Genomic DNA, 25,168 nt, shown 5'->3' on the forward strand with positions numbered 1-25,168 from the left:
GCAGCTCCTTTATAGTAAGTGACCCCTCTGTGCAGCTCCAATATAATATTAGGCCCCTCTGTGCAGAGCCTATATAGTATATAGCTCCCTTTGTGCATTTCCGATATAGTATTAAGTCCCCTCTTTGCAGCACCCATATAGTAGAGGACCCCCTCTGTGCATCCACTATATAGCTATAGATCCCTCTGTGAAGCCCCCTATAGTAATAGCCCCCTCTTTGCAGACCCCATTCACTCCACTGCTGCTTCTTTTCCAGTTTGCACTCTCTACTCTTCTGGTGGAGACAGCATGTTACAGAAACGCATCCCGCCTGTGTTAATCCATCAACTGTGTGTGTGTCTTAAAGGTGCACACACAATTGAATGGTGTGCTTACTCGGGAATCTGGGACTGGTGTGCCAGTCTGTGGCTGCTTAGGCTGACTTTACTTGGTATCTAGAACTGCCCTGTGGCAGAGCAATGGTTCTTGGGGTGTATGCGTCTTTTTTTTCTACTAGAGTTTGGGTTTGTCCAAACCCAAGCTTGCTTGTTACTAAATGTCTACTTCATATAACTTGTATGGAACCATATTATACACAAGGCTCAAAAAGAAAAACAAGCCAAATTATAAGATTTGGAAAAATATCTTTGCAAGTTACACTAGCCATATGGCACTGAGGAACATACCGTACCATCCAGATGAGGTGCTTGAGGAGAGGACTTATAGGATATTTATCACATAGTAAAATAGTTTGTAAGGCAAAACAAAACTCCATCCAATTCAGCTTATTACTCTAAAGTGTTGATACAGAGGAAGGCAAAAAAAAAGGTAGAACCCACTTTTCCTCATTTTAGGTATGAAAATTCCTTCCTAGCTCCAAATCGGAATAAATCTCTGGACAAGGACCCTTCTTTTCAATCCATGCCTGGTAAGGAAGGTCTATCTGTCTCCTGGGGTCAGCATTATCGTATGCAGATGACATGGCGCCATTTCAAAGGGGCGGGGCCTAGAGTATCCATGCCCTAGGCCTGCAGAGCATGAATAAATGAAGTTTATCTTCATGTTCTGCAGGCCTAGCGCTCGGATGCTGTAGGCCCTGCCCCTTTGACATGGCACTACACCGAACGGCATAAGGGTTTGGGGGTGGTGTTCGGGTGATACAGATTTGCTTTAAATTCAATATGTGGTCCACTACTGTGAGGCTTGACCGGTCACTTGCCAAATGGTATTGTGTGATGCCACTACGGTGGTGGTTGGTTTGAGTATAGCCCAGCAAGATGGTAGGTTGTCGTGATGCCAGTGCCGGTTGGAGACACAGGTATGGGGGCACTCCTGCTTTTAGTTAGGATGGCTGGCTATACCCTTTCCCCTGTGATCGGTGAACTGCCGGGTTGTGAGAGGGTCCCAAGGAAGGTGCAATTACTGTGTCCATGATAGAGTAATAATCACTGAGTCCTGTTGCCATAAATAAACTCGTCTTTACTCCAGAAATACTTAATACTGTAGTAGACAATAGACTTCTGACTTGATAACATACCCTGGACTTGACTGACAAGACTTGTGCTGAGAGCTTGAGAGGTAGCATAGCCGTGCTGGCTTGGTTGTGTGCTGAGAAGTAGAATGAGTACAGAGAACTGAAGAGGAGGATGTCACGAGAGTCCCAACCAAAGTAGTACTGTGTTCTGCCGGAACTTTAGAAGTAGTAGAATACTGAAGACTTGAAAATAGAAGTTTACTAGTGCTCATGTTTCGACCTTTGTCGCTATACCACCTTTTGCCTACAGTGTTGTGTGACCTGTCCTTCTAGGGTGTCACAAGCCCCAGACCTTGTTACCTGGGTTGAGCAGAGTGGCCAAGTTTACCTGGTTACACCCGCACTGCGAAGTACGTAGGCTTGTAGCAAGTTTGCTCTATCTGGATCAGTTGCTCTTATTTCAGGATACTGTCCTGCACCTTTTCTGTCCAGACTTTTTCTCGGTGTGGGCTGGGATGGTCTCTGACTTTGTCCCCTCTGTGAGTGTTTAGCACTGCATAGTGTGAAGAAGTGCTGCTTTCAAGAAAAGCGCGTCTGTGCTTCCCATGTGCGCCTGTCCACTACCTCACTCCAGACTAGACTACATTGGACAGTCCTCTAACAGCGGACCTGTCATAAGCCAGGGCCCAACTTGACTGCTGTAGGGATCGTTCTGGCTTGTGTCCTCTCTGTACAGGAACCAGACCAAGACTGACTAAGTGTGTGACTACACTTCCTCTCCCCATGTGACAACTTCCTACAGGGTATGTAACACCTGCTGTGAGTGGTGGAGAAGAGAGTGCAAAAGAAGATGGAGAATAGACATAGGTGGAGAAGAGGAAAGAGCTCTCATTGGTGCACAAATCACAAACAACAATAACCCCTTGAGTACTACAGCTGTGCAATACTTAGACATAAGATATACATACTAGCGACATCTAGCGACAAAACTTAAGTACAACTTCATTACCACTTTTACAGGCTTTTGCGAAGGGTGTATAAACTAGCATCACCTGTGGTGGCACACCACAGGTATGCTGACATTTATGGAATAAAACAGTACCAGATTGAAAAAAAAGCACATATAAAATAGTAAATGTGAACAGAACCCTGTGCTTTCCGAAAGTGCAGTTTTACTTTCAAATTTTTCCGAAAAATACGGAAGAAATCATTATCATTAAAAACATTAATTATTGTGTATAAAAAGTAACGTCTGAACACAGCCTCAGGGGATAAACAACTCCCACCAGCCTATCTCAGTATGTTCTGCAACACTTGGCCTTACATTGGGGGGTCACTTCTGTATAATCCTCATATCCACAGCGAGCGCATTACTTCTGTCCAGTGAATAATTAATTCAGTGCGACCGTCTCATCAAGAGCTGCCCGGACTTAATTATTCGGCTGATGATTAAATAGTGTCAGGCCCTGAACTCAGATTAAAAGGACATTAGCAGCTGAGGGACTGGAGAATGGGGTGATTTACACCATGGGAGAAATCCTAAGGAGCAATGGGGAGACCGAGTGTGAGCTCTGAGGTACGGCATCCGAAATCCTGCAACAGGTAACAAAGGACATAGAGTGATATTATAGTCCTTGCACAGCACGTTCTGCTCTCCCTTACATCTTCTTAAGGCCTCATTTAGAAGCCTTAATATGGCTGTAATGCCTGTACATCCATAATGTGGCTGCATTTCATCATCTGTATTACCGGAAGAAGACCCGGTCTCTCTGCTGTTCAACTGAAGTTTTTATATCTCATCTCATTGCTAGTATACAACATCATTTGGTGATGGGAGGTGGTCTAAATGGTGGGACCCCCACTGACTGTGAGAATGAAGGGGACACAGAATTGGTGTATCACAGAGTCTCCTGGGAAAAACCAGTGTTGTGTCCCTCCATGATCGATGGAGGTTCCTGACATCATAGTCATGTGACTTCACTTTATGACATGACAAAAACCTCAAATTTGACACTTATCCATATCCTTTTACTTGACTGTTGCGCCATTTGTAGTGACCCAGCAGAGGTGTGACGCTAACTTTCTATTGCGCAACTTGTATCAAGTTCTCACAGTGGGATATAGTCTAAGTGTATTCTGTGTTTTCCCCACTAGGTGTCATTACTGTGCTTTTGTGTGCCTTATGTTCTGCACAGCTGAAGGAATGTACTGGGTTAACTGTTTTCTATCACATGCTGTTCTTGTGCTCTATCACAGGTGCAGGCCTGTTTCCCTCCTTTTTCTGTCCTATCTTCTTCTGTTTCTCTTTTGCACAAAGTTTTGGGAAGTCTGCTCAACCCAGCACAGGGACTGGAGACCTCGTACTACCCTAATAGGACGGGTATCCCGACACTGTAGGGCATTAGGTGGTCAAGTATGTGAGTATGAGTTTCTTCGAATTCTCTCTTTACTACGCTATCCCGGCAGAGTACAAAGCTTAATTGGACAGGCCCCTCAAGACACTCCTCTACTCTCACTTCTGTTGTTCCAGCTTCTTCTACCTCTTGCCTGCACTTGCAGTTACAAAAGACTTATTTTGTATTGCCCTGTAGTACCTCAATAAACGGACATTGCCTTGGTTAAGCTACTGGAATCTGTTTGTCATTCTGCACCTACACACCAGGTTACACTTGGGTCATCCAAACTACTGATGATCGAACAGTAAAATGTTCGAGTTCGAGTCGAACCTCGAACAGTAGTGAAGTTCGGTTTGAAGTTCGACTCGAACTCGAGCCCCATTAAAGTCAATGGGAGATGTTTGGGTCAATATTGACACCTATATGTAGTAGGAGAAGCTGGAATTACCGTCCAGAAGAGTAAACTGGAAACATGGAACAACTTATACACAAATCAGATGTACGATTAATTGCTGGGTATAACAGATGTCAAGTATTCCGTATTTTTTGTGACGGACAGAGAACGTATGTGAGTTGATGGGAATAAAGCTGTAATCACTGAAAAATCCATGTACACAAATCAGATGTATGATTAATTACTGGGTATAACAGATGTGAGCAGACCAAAATACACTTTTGGCCACCATGTATAAATTTGCAAATCCAATGTACAGCCTGCAATACCAATGCTAAGTATTGCTGTGACTGCAATGCTGTCTATGGACAGGAAAATGCTTGTTGCAAAAATGCTAGTCTAACCTTGCTGTCTAATCGAAATGGCAGCATGCATGAAAACAATGAGACACTGAGAGAGCACTCCCTCCAGCACAGTGAGTGAGCTGAAAATGGTGTCCAGAATGCATCACAGTGACTTTTATATGAGATGGTCATGTGATTTTAGCCACTAATGAGACCCCTACACCTCAGCAATGACGTTTCTGACACTTCTATGTGCTCTGCACTGATTGGCTGGCAGAAAGCTAACTCAAACGCTAACTCGAACAAACAGTAAAATGTTTGGTTCGGTTCGAGTTTGAGCGTAACCAGTAAAAAAACACACACCAGGATTGCTGATTTTAATAAATTATATATCAGAAATTTTTTTATAAAAAGCGATTAAAATTTTTCTGTTACACCAATATGATATTAATAAAAACTAGAGATCATGGCGCAAAAAATGACCCCAACCTGCCCTGTAGGTGGAAAAATAAAAGCGCTATGGCTCTTAGAAGGCGGGGAGGAACATTGCATTAATCTGACCCAGACTTTTGTGCATCAAAGGGCTCTGTCTTGATGGGGTTAATAATGGAAGTCAATGGAAAAAACGGATGCACACAAATGCATGTTTGTTTGTTTTTTTTTCTTTTTCAAAAACAGATGGGAAAAAAAAACAAAAAAAAAACGAATTACAAAAACGTAGTGTGAACCCAGCCTAAAGCAAAGATCCAGCCGGATTCCAGTAATAACTTGTACATGTTACAATTTATCAAGACACTAAACATTTTCACTGGGTGCAATAAATATGTATCACCCAAATGTTATTGGATTTGCTGCAAAATCCTCCTGTTAAATAGATATTCCTGCAAGATATTGTCACTGGGAAAATAATGAAAAAAAAATGCAATCTAGGACAAGATTTAGTCACCAGGAGGGGGGAGCATCCTCCAGCTTTTTTATATGTCACTGGAAAATCAACTCCTGACAATTATAGAAGCATTAACACATGTTAGCAATGTAGCAGCTGTCAGCTGTATGTACCAACTACCTCCAGCATGGAGGCACATGCCCACAAATATGTCATTAGACTCTATTGTCATGGCTTCTCATAGTCACAACTTTTTCCTAGTTGAAAGTGAGAGCTGTCTTGTATATTAGGGCTTCTTCTGGCATGCAAACCCTCAGCCACCCTTTGCATGCCACTCTGGGGATTGTTGGGCAAAGAGATGACGTAATGACTGCAGTCCCTGGTAGCTGAGGGTAGAAGAGTGTTCTTCTGAAAGGGGGGCTGCAAAGGCAAGTCCTGATCTTCCATCAATCCCAGGGTGCATGGATCTGATGCCCAGGCTGCCTACACAGAAGCCAACACGCCCCTCTCACAGATGCATGCCTACCTAGTGCTTCTCCCTCTTCCTCCAGGTGAATTGAAAGTCGTTGCAAGGAAGAGAAGAGAAGCCAGAGCAGCTGCTGCCTGTGCTGCAGTCCTGTCATGCACACAAAATTGCAACTCCAACAGAAAGAACCTGCAGAGCTGAAGCATAGGCTGAAGACAGAGACACCCTGCTGGGAGACAAGGGCTGCATAAGGACAGGGGGTGACCCATCCCTTCATCTCCAGTCATTGGATTCACACACAACCAACCCAGGGACAAGTGCAACCTCTGCAAGAACCTGACCTCAGTCTGAAGGCATCTCAACCTGCAAGAGGGTAGTCTGTAGGTGATCTCCTCCACCAGGGATCCAAACTTCAGCCACAAGTGGACCAAACACCAGAGACCAAGTTTGCAGGTGAACTATTCTAGGACTCTACTCTAGAAGAACCCTTATCCACTTACCCTAGAAGAAAGAACTATTTTTTTTTTACCAATCTGACCTCACATAGCCTGACCATACTAGCTACCACTGACCTCCATGCAGAGGACCTCCATCCAGCTAGCAAGAGCCAGAAGAGACCTGAGACTACAGGTAGGACTTTCCCACCAGGACCAGATCTCTAGGACCTACCTTCAGGAATGGCTACACACAGAGTCCAGTTCTTCAATGTGTCCCCAGGACTCCAGAGAACAGGAAGCCTCAAGTTGCCCCGTAAGTGTGTAGAACTTTTCATGGCTGAGTAAGGTAAACTGTGATTTTTATATAAATATTTTTAAATTTTACATATATAGTTATAGGGGGACATTTATTAAGGAGTCTAATGTGTGCAACTATTCTAATGGGGATTGGTGTGTAATTTGTTCCAATAGCTTGTGACTGATTCATTAAAGGGAACCTGTCACGTGGTGTGCCGGGGCAGAGCCTGCCCGAGCCACTGTGGAGCCCTGGATACTTACTTTCCTGTAACCGGTCCCGGGACGGAGATATAGCCATCAGAAGCTGAGCGCGCGCTCTATGCTAATTACCAGAGATGAGTCCGACGTCCATAGAAAATGTCTGGAGACGTTATTTTCTATGGGCGTTGGACACGCACACAGCTTCCAACAGCGATATCTCCGTCCCGGGAGCGGGTCCTGGAGCGGGACTTCCAGTAAAGAATAAGTATCCAGGGCTCCAACGGGGGGTCGGGCGGGCTCTGCCCCGACACACCACGTGACATGTTCCCTTTAAAATGTAGCACTGCCATAGTAAATGTATCTAAGTAAAAAGTAAAAGTAAAAATATTTATGCAAAAATTGCGCAAATATATTGACCTGGTACTGACCTGACGTAAGCCTGCACCTGTTTGGGCGACTTTTTAAAAAGTCGCAAATGATAGATTGGGCGCTAATCCCGGATTATGCGAACTTTTGGGTAAATACTCAAAACAGGCAGATTCAAAAAAACAGTCGCATCTAAAAAATATTCGCCTGTCAAATACCGGTTCATAAATAGAACTTAGACCAAAAATGGGTGAAAAATCCAATTATTCACCGAAAAATAGGCGAAAAACCCTTGATATATATATGATATAGTTGGGTCCAATGTCCATCTGAGCGCCTGGTCCTGGGATTACAATATTGTGCCTGTTGGAGATTACCTTGTCCTCTAATCCTCCTGGTGTGTGTTCTGTAGATTGCGGCTCCAGTCTGCACAGTTTATCTGTTTCTCCTCTTATATATGGAAGTTAGAATGGAAACTTTATCTCTATAGTGATCTTCCGGAGCTTCGCTCTAGTATAAGTCAGTGTGTTGTACACAGTATACAGCATGTCATTGTGCCTACCTTGAATTACAGGTGTAGCAGAGGTGAGTTTCTTGCATATTTTCCAGGTTAGGATTGAGCGTCACCTTTGCCTGTCCTGAAGTCTGATGAATGACTATTGATAACCCAAGACTTTCATGTTAAAATAAGTTTTGGTAAATGATAAATTTGTTTCTGCTACATATAGTTACGTCGAATAGGTTGTTCGTGCTCTAGTGTTTGCCAACCTGTGGCTTTCTTGCTGATGCAGAACTACAACTCCCAAAGGGAAGTTCTCCTTAATGATGAATTTGTTTCCACTTTGTATATTTGCATGAAATCGATAGATCATTGATCAGTGTTCCCCAACCTGTGGTTCTCTGGCGGCTGCAGAACTACAACTCCCATCAGCTCTGCCACATATGTTTGCATTAAATGAATAGATTATCAGATCTCTAGATCAGTGTTATCCAGTGTTGTAAAACTACAACTCCCATCAGCTCTGCTACATATGTTTGCATTAAATGAATAGATTATCAGATCTCTAGATCAGTGTTATCCAGTGTTGTAAAACTACAACTCCCATCATGCCCTGACAGCCTTCGGCTGTCAGGGCATGATGGGAGTTGTAGTTTTACAACAGCTCAAGATCTTCGCATCTTGTGTAAGATTTGAGATAATATTCTATGTAATATTTATATAGGGTGGCAAATGTTATACCCATGGATGTTCCCAATTTCACATATGAATTGCATATAGTTTACTGTATGATTTAATATTCTGTAGAATACTTCTAATTTGTACATGTACAGTGTTTATATTAACATATAAATTATCTGGTGTCTTATAGTTCATAGCAAAGTAAAGGAAATGGTTCGCTTATATTATAGGGCTAAAAAAAAAAAGGAAGGGTAACTAAGATCAGCAGCGATAAAATACTGAAATATTGTATTAATTATCTGCTCTGTAAAGATAATGGAAGGTTTCCTGGTACCTAATTTTAAATAGAATTCCGAATAGAAGGTTCCGACATAGGTTTATCTAGTTATTATAGGGACAATTCCTAGTAAATTAGTTGGGACTTTGGCGCAATGGACATGAATATGTGTGTTCAAAATTAGAAAAATATTGCTGAATTCTATAAAAAAATAAAGAAAAAAACAAAACAAAACAAACAAAAAAAAAAAACGCCACCCTTGTCGCCAGGTTATGTGTGGTAAAGCTTGGCTCCATTCATTTCAATGGAAATGAGCTGCACTACCACACACAAACTGAGGACAAGAGTGGCGCTGTTTCTGGAAGAAATCACCTGTGGGTTTTTTTTTCTATCCATAACCCCCTAAAAGACTGCCTGGCACTTATTGCTAGTGATATATGACCAAAACCAGTAGCATCTTTATCTGTTTCATCTGTAGCTGTGTACTATGAGGGTTTGCACACTTAAAGGGCTACTTTTTTTTAAACTAGTGTCAAAAAGTGTCAGAGATTTGTAATTTACTTCTATAACAAAAATCTTCCAGTACTTATCAGCTGCTGTATGTCCTGCAGGAAGTGGTGTATTCTTTCCAGTCTGACACAGTGCTCTCTGCTGACACTTTTGATGGGAACTGTGCAGAGCAGTAGCAAATCCCCATAGAAAACCTCTCCTCCTCTCCAGACTGGGAAGAATACACAACTTCCTGCAGAGCATACAGCAGCTGAAAAATACTGTAAGACCAGATTTTTTAATAGAAGTAAATTACAAATCTCTGGCACTTAATGGCACCAGTTGATATGAAAGATTTTTTTTTATTTGTTAGTGTAATAGTTTAGTTTTATGTATATCTAGTTTGTTTTATGTATATCTATGTATATATGACCTGTAGATAATATGTACTATCCTGTTAAGGTCCTGTTAAGTCTCAGAAGACAAGGCTAGGTCTGTCTATGCAACCCATTTTACTTAATTTTCCCAACCTTAAGTAAATTCTCCTTTTACTTTGTTTTTACAGGTCCCATGCATGTGTTGCTATGGTAACAGACTACAAACAAGCCTTATGTAGTCTGACACTGCAGTCATTCTTCTGTCCATCTGTCTCCTTACATATATGTTGGTTGGTCTGTTGGTTGGTAAGAAGCATAGGACAGATCACAGGAGGAAATCTGAGTCCACGTGTTACATTAAGCTCGGTATTTTTTAGCCCAAAACAGAGTTTCTCTAAAATAGAGAAAAAAAAGTGCAAATCTTTTTATCATAGTTTGTATCTATGTTGGTTTCTCTATTAGTTTAGACCAAAGGAATGGCCAAATACTGCCCAAAATACTGAAAAAATATTAACCAAAATGCTGACCAAATACTGACCAAAATGATGTCAAAATACTGTCCAAAATATTTCCTCTGAACCCAGCACATGACTACAGGATCAGACTACACAGGACCTGTTTGTAGTCTGTTACCGTAGATACACACAGCTTTGCACAGGAGCTGTAGTAAAAAAAAAAACCCTTAAACATAAAATACAGTATATATAAACGTTGTAACTAAGATATGGCAAAAACCTTTTTTTTTTTCTTTTTTTTTTTTAGATATATTGGAATAATAAAAATAAAATTGACTGTCAGTAGAGACCTTTTCTTTATTTGTACCTGCCAGAAAGAGCAACCCTGGTTTTCCACTTTTCATATAGGGAATGTTATTAGAGGTAAGCTGGGATATATGCCGCCTGTCTATGTTTATGTGTTGTATTTGACAACATGTGACAGGATCCAGCCATCTGGCTACTTGCTGTAGGCAGTGTGTTGTCGTGATGTAGCGGTGACTGCGTATATAGGCCAATTCTTCCCCCTCTCTGAGAAGTTGCCTATATACGGTATATATACAGTTTACAGAGGTGCATACATCCTTTATATTGTTATAACGTACATATTATTATTTTTACAAACCAACAAAAAATATTCAATTCTTTGTTTGCATAAAGTTTCTGTGTAGCCTCATTAAAGTAAATATTCATTATTTTTTTAATACGTCAGAAGCTCTACTGAATAATTTCTTGATAGATCTGTTGCCTCAAGTGAACTGCAGAGACAGAGCAATATAATATAACTTCTGCCAGACTAAGTCAGTAAACTTTGTAAAATTTAGTACATTTTAATGGAGATACTAGTACCGCATAAATTATGTGTACAGTCGAAGGCAGGTGTAAAAAAAAAAAAAAAATTATACTCACCTCCTCTAATCCCCACCCATGTTTTCCCAACACTGCCCGGTCTTTCTGGCTTTGTTTTAAAATGCAGGAAATGCTTGCTCAGCCAATCACAGGATGAGGTGGACATTGCTATGGCCAGTTATCAGCTGAGTGAGCTTTTCCTCTGTGTTGGAATGAAACAGGAAGTGCTGTTCAGCCAGGAAACAGTGAGGGATCAGGGCAGGTGAGTATAACTTTTATACCACATTTTTATGTGCGAGCCTGTATGCACACATTTTTGGGAGCTTGTTTGTTTGTATGATATATGCAACATTATTACAGTCAGCGCTGGTGAACTTTCCTTATATGATGCCCTGAAAAGTCTTAAAATTCAACAGTTGAATTAAATATACCTGATCCTTCTCTCCCTGGTAACCCCCCCATCCCCCCCCCCCCCCTATTCCCCCCCCCCATACTTACTATGTGGTTGGCAGTCCCTGTTGAAGTCAGTAGGTTCAGAAGGCATTGATCAGTTTAAAGCGGTACTCCAGAAAAAATGTTTTTAAGTCAAGTTAATCAGAAAGTTGCTTCGACTTAAAATCTCCAGTCTTCCAGTACTTATCAGCTGATGTATGTCCTCCAGGAAGTGGTGTATTCTTTCTAGTCTGACACAGCATTTTTTAAAAAGAAGCAATTTACACATCGGTATAACTTTGTGGCACTAGTTTATTTGAAACTTTTTAACTTGCAAAAAGGTGGTGACAGTGTCACTTTAAGTATGTGCAGATTGGTGCCACATTGGTGTACCACTTTTGTTAATCCAAGGTCTGGTTCCCAAGATATTAGCTAAATTAGTTTTATGTTAATAAGCTTCCTTGGGGCACTGAAGGTGGTTTATACTAGATTTGCTTTAAAGGGAATCTATCAGTTCTAGTTTATGTTGAAAGTGTCAAAGAGGTCATGCTGAGGTGCAGTATGCATGCCTCCTACCTCCCCCACCCCTCCCAACTTTTGCTGATTGATGTACATTAGTCAGTGTTGGAAAACGAGTCCTGTAAACCAATCAACCAAGGCAGGGAGAGGTGGGGGAGGTAGAAGGCATGCATACTGCAGCTCAGAATAGCCCCTTTGTACCCTTTGCAAGATCATGTGAAGTATCTGACTGACATATTTGAGCAGTATAGACTGTTGTATACCTAACAAAATTGGTATATCTGTAAGGACTGGACAGTTTCTGTAAATCTAATGAAAGTTTGGTTATAGGCAGTACTATAGTCAATATAGTGACCCAACTTTTTTTGGGGTCATGTAAACTCCAGTTTGCAGTAATAGAGCAGAGGAGAAAGGCAAGTTTGTCCTTACAAAGCCTAGGAAGATTATTCAAGGAGCTTATTGGATTACCAGGGTCTGCAGTGGTTGTCACCCAGCTTCAAGGGGGTGGTCTGGTAAAAACTTAATTTTTTCTAAATCAGTTGGTGTTAGAAAATTATATCGATTTGTAATTTACTTCTTTTTAAAAATCTCCAGTCTTCCAGTACTTATCAGCTGCTGTATGTCCTACAGAAAGCGGCGTATTTTTTCCAGTATGACACAGTACTCTCTGCTGCCACCTCTGTCCATGTCAGGAACTGTCCAGAGCAGGAGAGGTTTCTATAAAGATTTTTTCCTTCTCTGGACAGTTCCTGACATGGACAGAGGTGGCAGCAGAGAGCACTGTGTCAGACTGGAAAGAATACACCACTTCCTGCAGGACATACAGCATCTAATAAGTACTGGAAGACTTGAGATTTTTAAATAGAAGTAAATTACAAAATTATTTAGCTTTCTGACACCTGTTGATTTGAACAAAAAAAAAAAAATTTAAACAGGTGACTAGAGTTTTTACTAACTTGACAGAAGAGGACAACCCAAGGTCATCTATTTGCAGATGATTTCATTATGTACTTGAAGTGGCGTTTGGCGGGATCCGCGCTGCACCGCATGAGATAGACTACCACCAGGAGTGGCCGTGGACGCAGAGATTGGCACTTGAGATTTCAGCCTGACAGCTCCTGCTTGTTTGTAATTGTGTTTGGCAGTGGAGATGAATCCTGCCCGCTCTCTACATAGTGTTCTCTGTGTACTGGCTGTCATCACATCTGAACATTGAACCGCAAAACATCATTATTCCTGTTCTATCACATAATAATGATTTAATTATTGAGCACGGCCGAGAGTTACACCGTCCGCTTTATGTTTAATGCAGCTCGGGGCTTTTGATGGAGAAAGAAGAAGAAAAAAAAAAAGAAGACGAGCAGCATTTGTCCTTTTCATTAAAGAGCACTTACGTTCTGGAGAGCCGCCCGGCAATCAGGATTAAGACATGAGAAATAATGACATATTTTGTTGGCCTTTCTCTTTCCTTCCTTTTAATGGTATAAAAATATAACAACAGAATCAAAGTCCTGGACGCGATGCTGTATACTGTATACCCAGCTAGCTCTGGAGCAAGGATATAATTGGGGCCGTCTGGACTGGAAATCATCAGATGGGTTTGCTTGGGGGAGAGTTGTATAGTTATTAGGTTATTTTATTCTATTCATTATTCTATGATTATATCATTTAGGGTCATAGGAATAGGAGGAATATAAAGTACATATATGTGATTAATGCTGATAGTGGTTGGAGTGCTCCAGATCCCCTCCACAGATATAATGAGATTATGTCAGCCTCCCACCACTAGAGGGAGCCTATGAGTTTAATGCATAATTCTAAGAGTTAAAGTGCTACTCTGGATTAGGGTTATTCCCCCTGGGGTTAGGGTTATTCCCCCTGGGGGACTTCTAGTATAAGTACACTGATCTCTCATTGAGAGCTATGCAGTATAGTTATACTGCATAGATCAATGAGATGGACAATCTATTGCTTTCGGCTGCTGCAGCCGAAAGTAATAGAGTGCCCCGGGCTGGGATTAGCGTAGTGCCTTACGCGGGTATTGCTTTCGGGGGGAGGGGGGGCGGCGATCCCCCCCACTAGACACCAGGGAGTGGGGAAATCTAGTATTCAGATGCAGCTGTCAACTTTGACAGCTGCATCTGAATACTTAATTAGTGGGCATGGCGATCGGACCGGGCGATCGCACCCGAGACCGCGGAGATTCAGAGCTCTGAACTCCCCTAGAGACGCCAGAACATATAGGTACGCCCTGGGTCGTCTAGGGGTAAAAATCTCTAGTCTTCCAGTACTTATCAGCTGCTGTGTGTTCTGCAGGAAGTGGTGTGTTCTTTCCAGTCTGACACAGTGCTCTCTGCTACCACCTCTGTCCATGTCAGGAACTGTCCAGAGCAGGAGAGGTTTTCTATGGGGGTTTGTACTAGAGTTTACTAGGATAACAGTTACAGTTGTTGTAAAGTAAAAGTTAAAAAGAAGTGAAGTAAAGTTTTTAAAATATTATCATGGAATACCCACATTTGACAGCGAGCGGTAGTATTAGAAGAATGGTGTTAGGAATGTATGATCAGGGTGAATAGGTAGGGAAGACATGACAGTAAGTCCTAGTCCCTGTAACTATCCCTACCTACTCACCCATCTGACCCTAGGTGCTCGATGACAACTGGTTAACGTTACCGTTCCTTCGCCAAAGTGCGTCAAAGAGACGAGACAAACACTTACCAAATCAGCAGAGAAATGGCAAGCCAGAAAAGGGTAAGTCAGAGGTCAGAAGATCCCAAATAATAATACAGGTAAACGCCATACTTATGGAGACTTATAGCAAGCACTAAGCAGAGGGCCAGAGATATTCTTATGGTCCAGGGCGTGATTGGACCACACCTCTGATATCCAGACCACACAGATCACAGACTGGTGAAGAAGGAATATCTGTGGTGAAGGAACTGTCAATCACTACTAGCTTAATTGTCTGCTGCCCAGAACAAAGTTAGCAGGAGAAACAGACGGATGAGGTGGAATCCAATTAAGGGTATAGTATGTGCACATTACGGAATACGTGCGGAAATTTCAAGCGGAACCCACGCGTCAGACTCTGCTTTAAAGTGACTCTGTACCCACAATCTGACCCCCCCAAACCGCTTGTACAGTCAGATATCTGCTTTCAATCCATGATCTGTCCTGGGGTCCGTTCGGCAGGTGATGCAGTTATTGTCCTAAAAAACAACTTTTAAACTTGCAGCCCTGTGTCAAATTGGCGTGGCCTAGAGTGTCTATGCCCTCGGATTGCGTTGCCCATCCCTCCCTCCTCCACGCCCTCCTCATTATAAGGAATGCCCCTGGATCATTTTCTCCTATTCATCACCTGTAAACACTGCACATGAGCTGGATCGTTGAAACAGGGCTGCAAGTTTAAAAGTTGTTTTTTAGGACAATAACTGCATCAGATGCCGAACAGATCCCAGGACGGATCTTGGATTAAAAGCAGCTATCCGAAGGTACAAGTGGTTTGTGTGTGTGTGTGTGGGGGGGGGTAGATTGTGAGTACAGAGTCTCTTTAAGTTCCGCCTGTCCAATAGACTCAGTGACATTCTCAAACGAAATTTGCTGTCCACCCAAAGAATTGACATGTCAATTCTTTGGGCAAACAGCAGATTTCAATTGAGAATACTATTGAGTCTATGGGACAGATGAAATTTCAAGCAGAGTCTGATGCGCGGATTCCGCTTGAAATTCCATAATTTGTACTTACTGTACCCTAATGCAGCTCAGAGTGAAATAGAGCAGTATTCAAACCAGTGGAGGACAAAATATAATAAACATGCAAAATGTTGATCAACAACGAATCCCCTGCGGTACTTTACCGTGCTGAACGGGCACAGATATTATAACTGGCCTCTACAGTTTTTTAAAAATATATATACTACTACTAATAATAATAACAATACATAATGCCAGAGTTCCTCATTTATTTGAAAAAAATAATAATTTTCAGCAAAAAAAAAAAAAAAAAAGTCAAAATAAATCAAGACAGCCATAAAGATATATAATAAAAGCAACACATATACAATTTTGGAGCCTCATGACAGGTTGGTAAGAAGCAGATTTAGAGGGGGCCTCGGAGGAGTAGGGCTCATTCTGCGCTGTGATATGCGGCCCTGTGGTTTCTCTGTTTTCATTTCGAGAGACGAGAGAGGATTTGCATCATTCTACATGGATGTGGGAAATCTCGCAGGATATCGAGTCCTGTCGCTTTAATTGTGTTGTTTTAATAAAAAGAAAAACATTAACATTTGCAGCTCCGGCTCCTGCAGTAAAAGCGGCGCCCTGGTGTCCCCCTGCGCTCGGAGCTCATTGTGAATGCAGAGAAAAATGTCAATGTTAAAATTAATAACGTTTTTTCCGATATCATATAAAGAGAGAATTGACGTAAGTGACAATTATTAATCTATCCGGCAGAAGTATTGGTATCCTGTCCGCCAGAAGATAATGTCATCTGCCAGAATATTATTTGTATGTCTTAGTAGTAATGTCTCCTACAGGGGGCTTTCGGATCTGGATCATAATAGCAGCCCCCCTCTATCATGTAATAGACCGTGATATGATAACCCCCTTAAAGTGTTAGCTAGGATAAGAAAAAGCACCGCTACTTTCTTGCAAAAAACACACCACCCCTGTTATAAGGTTGTGCGCGGTATTACAGTTTACCTACATTCACTTCAGTAAAACTAAGCTATAAATCCCCACACCCAAAGTGGAGACAAAGGACATACTGTTTCTGGAAGAAAGTTTTCTTTACATTATTGTACCTGTGGTTCTCCATCTCGTCTGTTGGAACACAATGGGATCCCCTTACCTCTGAGAAGGGGTTAACAAACTCAGATGAGAATACCCCTTTAAGGTAATCCTATTTCTTAAAGGTGTACTCTGGTGAAAATTTTTTCAAATCAACTGGTTTCAGAACTGGTTTTGAAAAATCTCAAGTCTTCCCATACTTATCAGCTGCTGTATGTCCTGCAGAAAGTGGTGTATTCTTTCCAGTCTGACACAGTGCTGTCTCAGAGCAATAGCAAATGCCTAAAGAATGCCTTTCCTGTTCTGGACAGTTCCTGACATGGACAGAGGTGGCAGCAGAGAGCACTGTGTTAGACTGGAAAGAACACACCACTTCCTGCGGGACATGCAGCAGCAGCAGCTGATAAGTACTGGAAGACTTGAGATTTTCAAATAGAAGTAAATTACAAATCGTTATAATTTTCTGGACCCTACTTACTTATAATAGGGTCTTATTGAAATCTATTGTGGTGTCCGTTGTCTCATGTTGTGCTATTCTTCCCATCAAACTTGCAGAATCTCTAGCAGAGGCTGTAAGGCAGGTGTGAATAGAGCCGAACCCAACGTCAGTCCTGAAGAGTAGAGACTAGTATAGGAGAAAAAGACTAGACCATCTTTGTGTGAGTACCCATGGGATGTCCCACCAGCGTACATGCCCATCTCTATTCAGAATCCTGAACACTCTTATAGTCCGTATACTTTACCGTGAATAAATTACAGCTGCTGGAAGACAATATAATCTTCAGTAGATGGAGCTCTATCCAGACTTCTCTATGAGTATATAGTCATGATGTGGTTGTATATGATCAGGCTTTGATGATTAAATTAATCTTTTACAAATCCGCCTGAAAATCTGTGACAGTTCTTTTATATCTGACTGGAGCCCCTTTGACTTTAGGCCTTTGAATACTGCACTGTTGGTCATTGCAACCCAAGTGGTTGGACCAGCTGTTACCATGTTACTATGGTATATCCATCCTTGACCAGCATAAGTAAAAACAATAGAGATGAGCGCAACTCAAGTTTATGCCGCCTTAAATCAGGGCAGCATAAACTAGTGACAGAAGTGCTGAACAGATCAGTGTATTACTTACATCATTCTGTTCATCCATTCTCCTAATATGCAGGAGAATAGGATTCTTGCCGCACCCCTCCCCCCCGCCCTCCAGCTGCTGATTGACAGTTGACTGCCTATACACAGCATGGATAGATAACTGCCAATCAGCAGCTGGTGGGCGGAGTTTTCTGAAGCTCATGAATATCTAGGACTACTGAGCTCATGCACATAATGGAGAGGACTACTTATTGTCCATGAAGTCTGGTAATTAAATGCCGAATGATCGGATTCCAGAATGTTCAAGTATGACCTCCATTAGAAACTATGCACTTGGTACTTTTCTTAAGTTATATGAAGCTGTGATAAGACATACCGACCAGGATGTGATATTTGAGAAGGTTCATACCTTGCCTCCTGCACTCTATATCGATTGTAGAGAGTAAAGATTCTCCGAGGTGCGGCACAGGCGACAGCACTTTCTGCTTACCGCTGCCCGCTCCGCTGACTCTGCAGTCATCAAAGGCTAAATAAAGAAGGAAATTTCCAATGTAAATCAAGTATTTATCGTCCGGCTAATGTCTGCGCTTCTGCATAGGAGAACGCGGCCGGGTTGTGTTCTGTCATTTCAATATACTTTTATAGATTTTGTTTTGTGCTTATATTATGAAAGTTTAAAGCGGATTCATTATTTTATATTGATGAAGCGGCATCCAGGAAAGCTGAGGTCATGATCAGGGTCAGAATAAAGAGCAATAGCATGAGGGACCAATGCCAGGACAGGGGGTGACCTCAATCATTAAAGATAGCCATATACTTTAGACAAAACATGAGCAAAGTATATGGTGGGCTCCCAACTCTAACAGATGATGAGTAGTGTTGAGCAGACTTGCTGAATTATTTAGGTTTGGCAATGTTCTCCGAACCTGAATGTTCTGCATTTGAATCCCGGTGGTTGAAGAAGATGGATGCCGACTTAGGGTTGCCAAGGAAAGTTTTTGGCTATGTTCACACTACATAAGTTCCGCAGAAATCACGGCCGTTGTCACAATGGACGTGATTTCTGCGGTACTTACGTAGTGCTGCAGGCTGAGGGAATCCCGGTTGGAGTGTATACACATAGGGGGAGATTTATCAAACATGGTGTAAAGTGAAACTGGCTCAGTTGCCCCTAGCAACCAATCAGATTCCACCTTTCATTCCTCACAGACTCTTTGGAAAATGAAAGGTGGAATCTGATTGGTTGCTAGGGGCAACTGAGCCAGTTTCACTTTACACCATGTTTGATAAATCTCCCTGTCTCTATTCGCAGCCCTTATATAGAATAATTCATCCCCGTTGCCAACAAATCCAATAATATACAGGGTCACTAGTGCCCAAGACAGTATGGGGATCCTGCTCAGCTACTAACGTCCAAAAGACTTTCCCATCCACGTAGTGCACATGCATCTCCATTAGGGATGGTCCGAACCCGCCGAGGTTCAGGTTCGGATTCCTGCTGTCTGCCCGCTCTGTGCAGCGGGCGCATACAGCGGGAGGACCGCCTGGAAAACTGGGATACAGCCTATGGCTATGGCTGTATCCCAGTTTTCCAGGCGGTCCTCCCGCTGGATCCGCCCGCTGCACGGAGCGGGGAGACAGCAGGAATCATTACCGAGGGTTCGGGTTTGTACGAACCCGAACCGAACTCGGTTCGGACCATCCCTAATCTCTATTATATCATCTAAAGTGCAATATGCACACCATAACCGAAACCCTACATGGCTGATGTGGCCATGAACCACAGGCTCACCTAACCTGTCTACCACAAACATATTCAGACAGTGATACAGTGTAAAAATCAGAGATCCCAGAGGGTCGTGTTTCTTCCTCCACTACCTATACAAGTCTATCGGCAAGATCCGCAGCCCCCAAAACCACTACTCATATATCCCTAAGAACCATGTACGAATGATACCGGCAGCTCTAGCTATAGCCATTTAAAAGGTGTGAACTTTAGGTTAAGTGCCCCTTTAATGTAGCTGTATAAGTCACAACCATAAAACCAGACATTCCCCTCCTCCTCCTTGGAGAAGGTACAGCGGTGACTCGCAGTAGTCGATACCATCCATTCCACTATATAAATCACTGCAGCCACAGTTGCTTGTATCATTAGGCCGGGTTACCTCCGGTTCTCGCTGTCATAAATTGCGTCCTAACAATCTCATTGTAAAAGAAGCGAAAAAATAAAATTGCCAAATAAGTTTCGGTGACTTTTCTGTAACCGTAGTGTAAAAATCATTATATTTGTATTTGTTCCTTCACATCAAAGCGCCCCCTGCCCCCCCCCCTTCCCAGCCCTCACAAAAACTCTGTCATCGTCTTTCAATCCGCTTATGAGTGTTATCCCTGGCACCTTTCAGTTCCTCATTTACTGTAACAAATGGGAATGTTACTTGTTCTGTCACTCTCTCTATCTCCCTCCGAACACTTGTGACCCGCTCACCGTCTACAGATGAGTCATTTCCCAGGAGGCCGAGCTGTTCAGAACCAGCGAGAGGGGAGAAAAATACATAAAACTGTCCTTTAACTATTTCTTGTCCAGCTCCAACCATAAAATAATAACAAATCTTAACCATGGAATGAATTTTTTTTTTTACTGTTGTTTAGTTTTTTTTATTTAGTAAATAGTTTTATATACTTTTATATAAAAAATAGTTTTATATAGTTTTTTCATTTTATATAGTTAATTTAAGGTTTTATATCCTTTACTTTAGGTTTGCTCAGTTTTTAGAGCGACTATTAAACTTTTATTGGAGTGACCTAGTGTTCAGTTTAATGTTGGCATTTATCATAATGTTCCTTTAATGTTTCTTGGTGCCGGGATATATTTAATACTTCTCTAAATTGACTCTTTCGGTGGTATGGTCAGCCACAATCATGTCATGAAGGTCTGATGAACTTTCTTGTCCGAAGCCGTATTTGTAATAGGTATATTTTTTTGGCGGGGAGAATCCATGTGTAATATCTTCTATGGATAGTTTTTATTTTATAGGTTGTTTTATGCCTTATCCTATGTCATGATAAGAGTAATTATAGTACCTCCTTATTACTATGGGTGGGGCTCCTGAACTGAAATAAGTTTCCTTGGCTTTGGATTGTTTTTCAAACTCTTAGGGTCCTATTCCACGTGCCAAGCAGGGCCTGATCCACGATGTAAACGAGCGCCGATCTGCTAGATTGGCGCTCGTTTACTGGGCCTATTCCACGGCCCGACAATCATTTAGGGAGGGCTGCAAGGACATCGTTACCGATGTCCTTGCAGCCCTTGTTTCATACATTACCTGGCCAGGCTGCAGGTTTTCTCCTTCTTCCTCCCGCACCCGCACCACAGCAGCTTTGGAGCGGCCTGTTTGAACAGACAGACCGCTCAGCCAATCACTGGCCGCGGCGGTCCTGGCCAATGATTGGCTGAGCGGTCTGTCAGTTCAGACAGGCCGCTCCGAAGCTTCTGCGGCACGGGACTGTAAGGAAGAAGGAGAAAACCTGCAGCCTGGCCAGATAATGTATGGTGCTGCTGAAATCGTCGGTCGCCCGCCTCGCCCGCTATTCCACGTAGCGATGCGCGGGTGGCGACTGATGATTTTAGGTCTGAACCTAAATGAAAGATGAGCCGATGACGCGATCATCGGCTGATCGTTTTCTTTATGCCAGGGAGCGATAATCGGCTGAATCGGGACGATTTGGCCAATTATCACTCCGTGGAATAGGCCCCTTAGAATCTGTAAAAAGTAACTACAATGTAAAAAACTTTGTAGTCATTGTACTGAAGGAACACTTTTCAGCCCCTTTTTGTCTCAAGTATTGGCTATGGGTCCTTTTATGCGGGGCTGTGCAAGGATGCACATGAGATCAGCGAGCTCGTTGCTTGTTTGCAGTACCTGTACACAGCACGATAAGTCAATCGGACAGGCTGCACAAACGATCCTTGTATTGTTTGTGCTGCCATGGAGAGTGATAGAACGGATATGCATATATCCTTTCTGTCACTTTTTAGATTAGTAATCTACTGCCGATAACAATAAATTTTGAAGTCTGCTCTAAAGACACGAGGATTGGGCGTTTGGCCTTTTATATAGGCCACCTCTTGGCCAATAATCGGCTGTGTAAAAAGCCCTTAAGCTGCATTCATTTTTTTTTTTACTTCAATGTCATGTGACCATCTAATGACAATGGGTGCAAACATAATAACAGTAGAGCATATGTTCCTACTAGAGATGAGTTAATTCATTTGGAATTAATTACATTTTTTCCACATTTCCCCCAAATTTGAATTCACTGAAATCAGAACATTTGGACATGCAATAAGAAAAAAAATAAATTATTTAATTCAACCTGTAACCCTACTGTGTTAATACAGAAGAGGGCTACAACCCCTTATGAGGCAGAATTTGTTTCGGGTCAATCATTCAAAATTCTAATTCTTAACCAAAGGATTACATGGGGCCAAATAGACCACCCTAGTCCTGAGTGCCATCTCTGCCCTAGGTACATGATCATGCATTGGTTGATAGGGTCGTTGGGTCTGCTAAAAGGCCATTGGCCATTGGCTGCACATCTCAAAGAGGAAGTATTGCTGTTGACTGATCGCTGCAAAAGGTGGCACATCTGGTCGTGGCTTATGAAAGCTCTTTAAAAAGGAACTATCAGCTGGTTAGATGAATGTAACCTGCTGATAGCTCCCTACTGGGCACGGGGTGCTGAGGATGAAGGTATGTCTCTTACCTTCATCCTCAGTGCCCCGTGCCCACTAGCGAGCTATCAGCAGGTTAGATTTGTCTAACCTGCTAATAGTTCCCCTTTAAATGAATGCTGATCACTGAGATTGGGGCTCATTTACTAAAACACTTAGGGGGACATTTATTAAGTCCGGCGTTTTTTATGCCGGACTTATAAATGTCCCCGCATCTCCGGAGCTACGGGGATTTATGTAGAGGCGGACTGCCTCTACATAAATCCCGTGCGCTCTGGTGCGCACCGCCGAAGACCTACGCCAGCTTAGGACTGGAGTAGGTTTTCGGCATATCTTTTGGCGGAACGCGATGGTGAATCGCGCGGACTCTGAGTCAGCGCCCTCCGTTCCGCCCCCTTCACACACCCTCCCCGTCCCCTGGCGTACTCGGCGGAAAGTGCCGATTTGCGAATATTTTATTCGCAAATCGGCCATTTGCGAATAAAATAATGCGCAAATCGGCACTTTCCGCCGAAAATCATCCGTACGCCGGATGATACATGTCCCCCTTAGGGTGTCTGATCCTAACCCTAAGAAGTTGGTTATTACACTCTCAGTTTTCCTAAGGGTATGTCCACACCACGGAATCCTGGCGGATCACCCGCTGCGTACTCTGCAGCTTGCGGCCGTGCACATTCATACAGGTCCCATAGGCTTCATTCTATGATTTCGACGTCCGTCCAGGGAATGAACACGCTCATTCTTTGGGTGGATGGTGGAATTGGCCAAACCATACAATGAAGCCCTATGGGATCAGCGGAGATGCGCACGGCCGTGAGCTGGGGCGAGCTGCTGAGTGTGGCGGGTGATCCACTGGGATTCCGTAGTGTGGACATACCCTAAACCCTAACTTGAATATGGTCCTCGGAGACCTTAGAGTGTCATCAACTATTTTTCAGAGCAGCTGGGAAAACGAATCAAATCTGATTTGACTGGGTTTGGCTAAAATTTTTGGAAATTTTCTCATATCTAGTGCCTATTTTTAGGAATCATTTTGAGGGATAACTGAGCTATGAAGACAAGCAAACCATGCTCACAAGTACATGTACATGTCCCATCCCCCAGAATAGCAACTGGATCAGGAGAACACCCTAGATTTTGGTGGCCACTGCTGCTCCAATATCAAAATGACTTTTTCATCTGACTAGTAGTATGGGGAAAGTTTCAGTATTTTCTTCCATATTGTACAAGGATGCAGTGCCAGCAGTCGAGCCCCAGAACTGATGGAGATAGCCAACATAACTTGGGACAACCTTTTTAAATTGCCCGGCTATACTGTTCTTTCTCACAATAAATATTATTTTTATTTTTTCAAGCTGCAAACGGCCCAGAAACCTTCAGTACAGCTTGTGCCTCTGTGCAGTAAAGAAGGTTCCATTATGTCAATAAAAGCTGGAGCGGTGATTTTTCTGGACGGCTGAGATCCGACAGTACATTCTAGCTGATTCCTGCCGTATTCTGTCTGGAACTTTTATACCTAAGCACAAATAGTCTGCAGGGAAGGAGAAAACAGCTATTTGTAATGTATTTAGGTTATATCTTTGTACCCGGGGAGGGGGTACCTTGATGTCTGAGTAGATTGAGAAGAAACCTATAGTCATTAAATTGTCTCAATCAATGGTAAATATAGAGAAACATAACGGTGATCATAATGCACCCCCCCCCCCCTGTTGTGCCAAGATATGCCACCCATGATGGTACCATTTGTTTTCCCATACATACCTTTTCCATAACCCTTAGGCCTATGTCCCACCCCAGTGCAGTTCCTCTAGAGTAAAGCATGTATTTGAATAGGTAAAATCTTTACATTGACACGTGTTTTCCAATATTGAAACCTATTTTCAACTGTCAAAGAAATTAACATAATAGCATATAAAGTAATATATATATTAATATTTTTGAGTGGTTTAGTTCTTCAGCTTGTACCTTAAAATTTGGTCTGTTGGTTGCATGATACAGAAGAGTGTCCCACACAGGGTCCCACCACCCAGTGAACACTTCATTGGTGCACTGCAATGAGATAACAAAAAAGCGACTATACACTCACCAGACTTAAAGGCCCCATTCATAACCACGTTGGAGGTTCAACCACAAGATTGCTGATAGAGTAAGGCTGGGTTCACACTGCATTTTTAGCATACGTTTAACGGATCCGTTTTTTTTTTTACGGACAAAAAAAAAATAGTGTCAGCAACGTTTTTGTGTCCGTCAAAAAAAAGGATCCGTTTTTCCATTGACTTCCATTATAAAAAAAAACGGATCCATTTTTTTTGACGGACACAAAAACGACCGTTCATGCTATCCGTTTTTCATCCGTTTTTTTTTTTAAACGGATGAAAAAAACGGATTGCAAAAACGCAGTGTGAACCCAGCCTAAAGCCGCATCCAGGTATAATATCACAGAAACTTGATGGAATCTAGATCAATGGAGTCTGTTGGGTGCTATTGGTGTTTGGTGCTGCAGATTTCTCACAGGCCAAATTTCTATTTCTCTCCTAGCAGGAGTAGCAATACAATGGAAATCTTGATGGAGACTGAATGAAAGTCAATACCCCCCCCCCCCCATAGGAGGAGTAAACTGATCATATTGGTTGTAAATTGTCGGCCGTTTTCCCCAGGTAATAGTTAAAGCTGAGCAATGACTGATTTTCCTCCTTGC

The 25,168-nt window shown here is 42.4% G+C and overlaps 1 protein-coding gene across 13 annotated transcripts in view; it reads left to right on the top strand.

Annotated features, from left to right (window-relative positions):
* The first annotated feature begins 6,547 nt into the window (after positions 1-6,547).
* The window catches only part of KIAA1217 (KIAA1217 ortholog), a 454,907-nt gene continuing 436,286 nt past the window's right edge, over positions 6,548-25,168 (top strand). For 3 of the 13 annotated variants that reach the window (XM_069959057.1, XM_069959062.1, XM_069959061.1), the window contains exon 1: positions 6,557-6,689. In XM_069959057.1, the coding sequence (XP_069815158.1) occupies positions 6,617-6,689 (73 nt within the window). In that variant the 5' untranslated portion in view covers positions 6,557-6,616. Of the gene's footprint in view, positions 6,690-25,168 lie in introns of all 13 variants that reach the window. The other 10 variants (XM_069959078.1, XM_069959060.1, XM_069959063.1 and 7 more) reach the window with 8 other exon arrangements.

This window comes from Dendropsophus ebraccatus, chromosome 2, assembly GCF_027789765.1.
Source record: "Dendropsophus ebraccatus isolate aDenEbr1 chromosome 2, aDenEbr1.pat, whole genome shotgun sequence".
Taxonomy (NCBI): Eukaryota; Metazoa; Chordata; class Amphibia; order Anura; family Hylidae; genus Dendropsophus; species Dendropsophus ebraccatus.